General features: G+C 37.2%; 1 protein-coding gene and 1 long non-coding RNA gene across 2 annotated transcripts; both read left to right on the plus strand.

Moving 5' to 3' along the window:
• The first annotated feature begins 1,698 nt into the window (after positions 1-1,698).
• LOC138899467 (uncharacterized) lies at positions 1,699-7,755 on the plus strand. The gene is made up of 2 exons (XR_011411124.1): positions 1,699-2,399; positions 7,676-7,755. It is a non-coding gene; the product is annotated as an uncharacterized lncRNA (long non-coding RNA).
• On the plus strand, positions 3,230-4,640 carry LOC108945163 (uncharacterized). The gene is made up of 3 exons (XM_018770876.3): positions 3,230-3,322; positions 3,367-4,039; positions 4,357-4,640. Exons 1-3 carry the CDS (start codon positions 3,230-3,232, stop codon positions 4,389-4,391), a joined length of 801 nt encoding a protein of 266 aa, XP_018626392.3. The 3' UTR covers positions 4,392-4,640.
• Positions 7,756-8,218: the final 463 nt, after the last annotated feature.

Raw genomic sequence — 8,218 nt, forward strand, 5'->3', positions numbered from 1 at the left:
TTCAATCCGTTAAGCATCCGAAACACACCCGAGGCCCCCAGTACCTCAACCAAATATACCAACAAATCCTAAAATACCATACAAACTTAGTCGAGCCCTCAAATCACATCAAACAATGCTAAAAACATGAATCACCCTCTAATTCAAACTTAATGAACTTGAAACTTTAAATTTCTACAATCGATGCCGAAACCTATCAAATCACGTCCGATTAACCTCAAATTTTGCACACAAGTCATATTCAACATTACGGACCTACTTCAACTTCCGGAATTAAAATCCGACCCCGATATTTAAAAGTCCACTACCGGCCCAAAATCTCCAAAAATTTAACTTTCGCCAATTCTAGCCTAAATCAGCTACCGACCTCCAAAACACAAATCGGACACGCCCCTAAGTCCAAAATCACCCAACGGAGCTAACAGAACCGACGAAACTCTATTCTGGAGTCGTCTTCATACAATTTCAACTACAGTTAAAATCTTAAGACTTAAGCTTCCATTTTAGTGACTAAGTGTTCCAATTCACTCCGAAACCACAAACAAAACCTCCCGGCAAGTCACATAAGTAGAAAAAGATACGAAAAAAAATAGTAAATAGGGAATAGGGGTTATTACTCTCAAAACGGTCAGCCGGGTCATTACACCTGACTTGAGTTGTGATGACCTATCTGGTGGGGACCATATTATATAGACATCATTTGGGGAGGTAACCGATATTTGAGGACTTGTGTTTACTGTTTAGAGGAGGATCGCATCATTGTTCCTATACTTGTTTTCACTGTTTAATTACCATGTTTTATACTTGTTTACTTTCTACTTTACTTGATTTATTGGACACTAGTAAGTGTTGATGTCGACCCTCGTCACTACTTCTCCGGGGTTAGGCAGATACTTACTGGGTACGCCATGATTTACGTATTCAGGCCACACTTCTGCACTTATTGTGCATGTATATATATTTCTAGTGGTCTTTTGGGCGTAAAGGTACAACTATTGTGGGGACTTTACGATGAGCTGCTTCCCTTGTTACGAACCGCAACATACGGGGTCTCCATCATAACTATTTACATTATCTTGTCTATCTTGTTTTCCAGACAAATGTTGTATTATTATTGTATCTTCTAGTAGATGCCCATGCACTTGTGACACCGGATTTTGGGAGTTCCCGATGGATGTTCACTATTGTAGTTCACGTTATTATTATCATTTCACTTTATGATTTATTTATATTCGGGAATTTGTAAAGAATAGCACATATTTCTATGAGTTTCATATTTCACTCTATTATTTAATGGGATTCATGATTTCAAAAATAATAAAATGAATAATTAAGTTGGTAGTTCACTGTTGTCTTGCCTAACGGTGACGTTGGGCACCATCACGGCCGATAGTGGATTTTGGATCGTGATAGAGGCCAAGCCTCTGAATTTAAATTCAAAAATTACAGTTGGGACCGTATATCTGGAAAAAGAAAATAAATAACGAAAAACGAAAAATAAATTTGATCCAAAAAATTATCAATCAAATCAATTGACCAAAGCCGAAGCCAAGCGACGACAACAGCGCGAGACACCATTTCTTCTCAACTCTTTAAGAGCTAGAAGATGTGCTTCTCTATATAAGTACAAAGATTTTCTTTTCATTTTTTTATGAGGGACAAAGTGCATTAGTAAAGGAAACACTTTAAACTATTCATTTTCCTCCATTTCTCATTTACCCCTCTCATTTCTATAATATAGAAGAGCAAATTTTCGACATAGCTGTTTAAAGTCATTAACTTTTTATTTGAGGGAATTTTAGTCCTTTCAAGTATCTATTTATATACTTGTCGCTGGAAGTTTCCTCAAACCCTACCTTCTGCTTCTACCGTCTTCTTCTTGCTCTCAAGATCTGTTTGTGTTCTTGCTACAATTAATTTTGCACATATCTTCTTATTTTTCCTTAATTCTTTTCTTTTTGAGTTCTCTCCATCCTTTTTAGTTTTGCTGTTCAATTCATCTTCAACCTCAAATTTCATCTTTTGTATCTCGCTTTATCTCTCTTTTTTCCCTTTTACCAGAAGCTTAATAATTTTCCATTGTTGATTTTCTCTTTTTTAGAGCCTAAATGCTTATCTATCTCGGCCCGATATTGACACTGATCTTGTTGATAAGCCTACTTAAGAATAAGAAAATTTTGGGTATAGCCTCACTGCTTAATAAAGTTTGGAGTTCTTTATCTTCTCCGGTTCTCTTCCAATGTTCCTTTTTTCAATTTCTTCTCCTCTCTTCTGCTCTTTCATGGCTCTATCACGGTAAACTACTATTGATTTTATTTATCTGTGTCTGAATAATAGGAACACGATTCGAGTTTTTGCACCATCTACATAAAGGCTTCAATTACTAGGTTTTAGCTCAGGTAATCTTCTTCAGTTTGATTCCCGTTATTCTTTTTCTGCAGTAACTGTTGAGAAGTATATACATTTTAGAGTTAGTTGGACTGTTAGAAGTTAGTTAGTGGATTAGTGTACAGTTGTCAACAACTGTTATTTTATTGTTAAGGAGTTAGTAGTTAGTGATAGTATGTATATATATACTTGTACAGTACATGATGATGAATAAGATTCGATATTTCTTAAAGGCAACTCTCTTTCTCTCTTCTTCCTCCTCTATTTCATCTATGATTTTCCAATGGTTGTGCCTCTTTAACATGGTATCAAAGCTCGGTTCAACTCCGGCGAGTTCAACAATGGCAGACGAGTGAGGAGAAAGTACAATTGAGTTGTTCGAATCCAGAACTTGCTTCAAATTACAGTTGAAGATACAACTTCTTCTTCACGCTAGGGTTTGCTGATTTTGAGAAAATTCAACAACTTTTCTGAATTCCTGCAACAATTTGAGTAAGTAATTTTCTTCAATTTACAAATCTACGAAGTTACTATTGTAATTAATGAAAATGAATCTGCTTCGACTATTGTTATATTGCCACCATCAGATACTCAGAATCTCGACTTAGCTCATCACAATAATCCTTTGTATATTCATCTTTATGATACTCAAGGTGATGTTCTTATCTCAATTCAACTTCGAGGTTCGAAAAACTATTTTCTTTGGAGTAGATCTATAAAAATTGTGTTGCATGGAAAAAACAAGTTAGGTTTTGTGCCAGGAACATGTAGGAATGATCTATATGATGCGGCTCTTCATGAACTCTAGGATCGATGTAATGCTATTGTTATGGCATGGATAATGAACACAGTTGCTCCTAATTTACTAAGTATTATGATCTATGCCTCTAATGCACACAAGGTCTGGGAAGATCTTCGTGAGAGATTTGATAAAGTGAATGATTCTAGATCATTCTAACTTCACAAGAAAATTGAAAGCTGACTCAAAACCTGCTAACTGTATCTGAATATTTATCAAATCTTAGGGAGTTATGGGATGAATATGAAGCCTTAGCTCCTCCTCCCTCATATGGATGCCATGAATCCAAGCAGCATGCAGAATACTATCAACTACAGAAATTGTATCAATTTTTGAATGGTATAAATGACTCCTTTGATAATGCTAAAGATCAGATTCTTATGATTCGACCACTTCCAAATGTCAATCAAGCCTATTCTATGGTAGTTAATGTTGAAAGTCAAAGGAAAAACAATACGGGTCTGAGTGTTGGCATTGGTGATTCTGCAGCACTGATGAGTAAGGCTAACTCTGGGAATGGAAATAGTAGTCTCAAACCTAGAAACAACCTTGGGAGGTCTACACTACAATGTGACTACTGTCACCTGAAAGGTCATACCAAAGACACTTGCTATAAGCTTCATGGATATCCTGCTAATTTCAAGGCCAAGAGAAGAGGTTATTCAGGTCCTCATATGAACAATGCATCCACTGCCCCATGGTTTCAAACTCCTGATTCTTCTCAACCTATTCCTCAATTCTCCTCCCCTGCTCCAGTTTTTACTCAAGAACAATATAATCAGATCCTACAAATGCTGAGCAAAGGAAAGCAGGTAGAATCTATGGCAAATGCAGCAACTATGAACAACACAGGTACTATAACAACTTCATGTCTCATATAGTTATTGGTAACTGAATAGTAGACACAGGGCCTCCAATCATATGGTACGTAATTCCAAGCTACTAAGTGAAATCAAGGATCTGACTAATATAGATAGAAATAAGGTTCATCTCCCTAATGGTGAGCAAATTGCTATAAGTCATACTCGTGTTTCCGAAATCTTAAAAAATAAATCATTACACAATGTCTTATACATTCAGACTTCAAATACAACTTGCTATCAGTCTCAAAGCTTACAAAGAAGCTGAGATGCCTTGTTGCATTTTTTCCTGATTTTTATCTTTTTCAGGACCTCTTGAGTGGGAAGGTAATGGGGATTGGTAAGGAAGTGTGTGGGCTCTACATCTTGAAGCCAGATGTTTCTAGGGACTCATTGCAACTGTAGGATGCAAAGCAAAGTACCAATTTAGTATCTTTTGTAAATACTGTCTCTAGTTCTAGTAACAATAAGGCAGTTCATACTAGGTCTACTGAGAATTGTATTATGTCTTTGTGGCACAAGAGACTCTGGCATGCACCTATGAAAGTTCTACAAAAGAATAATAGTTTACCTCATGTACCTATTCAAGATCACCATTGTACAGTGTGTCTTATTGCTAAGCAATCTAGACTTCCATTTCCTCATAGTACTTCTTGTTCTGCTCATCCTTTTGAACTTGTGCATGTTGATGTCTGGGAACCATATAGGGTCCCAACTTATGATGGTAAGAGATATTTTATGACATTGGTAGATGATTTCTCCAAGTACACCTGGCTTTTCTTAATGAACACTAAAGCAGAATCTACTATTGTGTTAAAAATGGTTTTAACACTAGTTCAGACTCAATTTGATTACAAGTTTAAGTGTCTCATGTCTGACAATGGTATTGAGTTCTTCAATGAGCAGGTCAACAGTTTCTTGGTGCAATATGGAATTATTCATCAGAGTTCCTGTGTATATACACCTCAACATAATAGTAAGGTTGAGAGAAAACACAGGTCCATCCTTAATATGGCAAGAGCCTTGAGGTTTCAAGCCTTTGTTCCACTACAGTTCCGGGGTGAGTGTGTTTCTACAACAGTCTATCTTCTAAATAGACTGCCTACAGTCTTGTTGAAGGGAACCTCTCATTTTGAGAAGCTCTATAACAAGGTTCCTTCTCTTCAGCACTTGAGGATCTTTGGTAGCCTGTGCAATTCCACCTCAGCCAGAAAAGCAGACAAATTCAGTCCCAAGGCCATTCATGTTGTACATTTAGCCTACTACTCTATGAAAAAAGGATACATCTTGTATGATCTTCACTCTAAACTGTTCTTTGTAAGCAGGGACACTGTCTTCAAGGAGGATGTCTTTCCCTTCAAGAATGTTACATCCAGTTCTTCTCCTTTATTTCCTATTTTGGATCTTTCAGAAGTTGATTGATCTTCTGTCAATTGCATTACTACTCCTGGGAACACTACAACTTAGTCACCTTCTTCTGTTTCTAGCTAGCCTGATGGACCTAGTCAGCCTGTTCTTGATCATCATCTGCAGTCCAGTTCCTCCAATACTTCTGATCCGCCTCCTTTTAGGAAATTATCTAGGGCTTCTGCTCCTCCTATATGGTTGAAGGATTATATTGTATCTTCCAAATGAGCAGCCTGTAACTACTCAATTTTCCAGTATATTTGCTCTGATAAGTTGTCTTCTGCTTATCAAGCTTGTTTTGCTGCTTACTCAGTTATGTCTGAGCCTACTACTTATGCTTAGGAAAGTACTGATCCTAAGTGGATAGAAGCCATGCAGGCTGAGATTGCTGCTCTTGAGGAGAATCAGACCTGGTCCATTGTAGACCTGCCTCCTCACAAGGATCCTATTGGTTGCAAGTGGGTATTCAAGATTGAATATAAGTCTATTGGAGAGGTATAAGGCTCGACTGGTTGCTAAGGGGTATAGTCATCTTGAAGTTCTGGATTACAAAGAGACTTTCTCTTATGTGGTCAAAATTGTCACAGTGAGGTTTGTAGTGGCTTTGGCTGCAGCATCTGGCTGGTTTATCTTCCAAATAGATGTGCACAATGCCTTTCTTCAATGAGATCTCCTTGAAGAGGTCTATGTGCAGATCCCAGATGGCTTTTCCAGCCATGGGGAGTGTCATCATCAGAAGTTATGTAGACTGCATAAGTCCTTGTATGGACTCAAGTAGCCTCCTAGGACTCAAGTAGCCTCCTAGATAGTGGAGCCTAAAGTTGACTTCTGCTTTGAAGGATATGGGATTTGTACAGTCTCATTATGATTACTTTCTTTTCACACAAAGGGTAGATGGTGATCTGGTAGTAATTCTGGTATATGTTGATGATCTTCTGGTTACTGGGAATAATTTGGAGCTTATTCATCAGGTAAAGACAGATTTGCAATCTAAGTTCAAAATGAAGGACTTGGGAGAATAAAAATTCTTTCTGGGAATTGAGTTTTCCAGATCAAAAGAATGAATCCTTATGAACCAAAGGAAATATGGTCTTGAGTTAGTATATGAGCTAGAATTAGCTGGTGGAAAGCCTATTGCTACACCTCTTGAATTCAATCACAAACTCACCTTAGTAGCATTTGACAAATTTGTGAACAAAGGAGAAGCCTCTATAGATGCACAACTTGAGGATCTAGGTAGCTATCAGAGGTTGGTAGGCAGATTGCTATACTTGACAATGACAAGGTCAGATATTGCCTTTGTTGTTCAAGTACTTAGCCAGCACATGCATGCTCCCAAGTAGTCACATATGGAAGCAGCTACACGAGTTGTCAAGTATGTCAAGGGAACTGCAGGACTAGGACTGTTTATGCCAGCAAAAGAAAATAAGCAATTAGTTGCCTACTGTGATTAAGATTAGGGCTCATGTGTGGGGATAAGGAAGTCTATCACTGGCTATATAGTTAAGTTTAGTGGAGCTTTAATCTCTTGAAAATCCAAGAAACAAAGCATAGTTTCTAGGAAATCTGCTGAATTAGAATTCAGAAGGATGGCATCTACTGTTGTTGAAGTCACTTAGCTAGTTGGCTTGTTCGGAGAGGTAGGAGTTACAGTGAACACTCCTGTGTAGTTGTTCTGTGATAGCAAAGTTGCTATACAGATTGCAGCACACCCTATATTTCATGAGAGGACAAAACACTTTGACATTGATTGTCACTTTGTAAGGAAAACAATTCACGGTGGTCAAATTCAAACTCAACATATTGGGATTAAGGAACAGCATGTTGATCTGCTTACCAAGAGTCTATGCAAACCACAACATGAGTATTTGATTAGCAAGCTGGGAATGAAGAACCTCTTCTATCCCTTAGCTTGAGGGGGAGTGTTGAGAAGTATATACATTGTAGAGTTACTTGGATTGTTAGAAGTTAGTTAGTGGGTTAGTGTATAACTATCAACAGCTATTATTTTATTGTTAAGGAGTTAGTAGTTAGTGATAGTATATATATACATGTACAGTACATGTTGATGAATAATATTCGACATTTTTTAAAGGCAGCTCTCTTTCTCTCTTCTTCGTCCTCTGTTCGATCCATCTCTGCTTCTCCAATGGATGTGCCTCTTTAACAGTAACCCTACCCTTGTCATCAATTTCTCATTTCTGGTCTTCATTCCGCATAGGATTATGAAAGAAGGATTATTATTTGTTGTAGCCTGTAAGCATTCACTGCCTTTATTTCACCAGATATAAAACTCCAACGTTGTGATAAAAAGTTTTCTCTTTTGTACTTAGATTTTACTCTCTTATTGCTACTATAAGTTTTAACTCTTCCTCTGAATTTTTTGTTCTTGGGGGTCAAGGTCCAATAAAATTCATAGGTTTAGGAAGAAACTCTATCAAATAGTGATTTTATCTTTCGACCATATTTTGATTGATACTACGATATATAAGGAACGCTAAATTCAAAGGCTAGCATTAATACAAATTCTACCCTTGAATTAGTTTGATTCATGTTAGAAATCATTAAGTGGATAGTATAGTCAATTGGGCTCTAAGTATTCTATAGAGTCCCATATTCTTGATGAGTCAATCTTTAAAATCATTCATCGGATCTGACTAGCAACACATAAAGTTGTTTATTTGATTTCTGACAATCGGAAAGTTGTTTCCTATATCACTTAACTGTTGTAGATTATAACTGAAGATCTGACGAAACATGAACT

This window comes from Nicotiana tomentosiformis, chromosome 9, assembly GCF_000390325.3.
Source record: "Nicotiana tomentosiformis chromosome 9, ASM39032v3, whole genome shotgun sequence".
Classification (NCBI taxonomy): Eukaryota; Viridiplantae; Streptophyta; class Magnoliopsida; order Solanales; family Solanaceae; genus Nicotiana; species Nicotiana tomentosiformis.

Excerpts from the sequence above, each read along its gene's own strand:
- LOC108945163 (XM_018770876.3), top strand. The coding sequence starts at position 3,230 with ATGAACACAGTTGCTCCTAATTTACTAAGTATTATGATCTATGCCTCT. Across the intron at positions 3,323-3,366 it reads TTCGTGAGAGATTTGATAAA|CTGACTCAAAACCTGCTAAC; the intron begins GTGAATGATTCT and ends GAAAATTGAAAG. Across the intron at positions 4,040-4,356 it reads AGCAACTATGAACAACACAG|GACCTCTTGAGTGGGAAGGT; the intron begins GTACTATAACAA and ends TATCTTTTTCAG.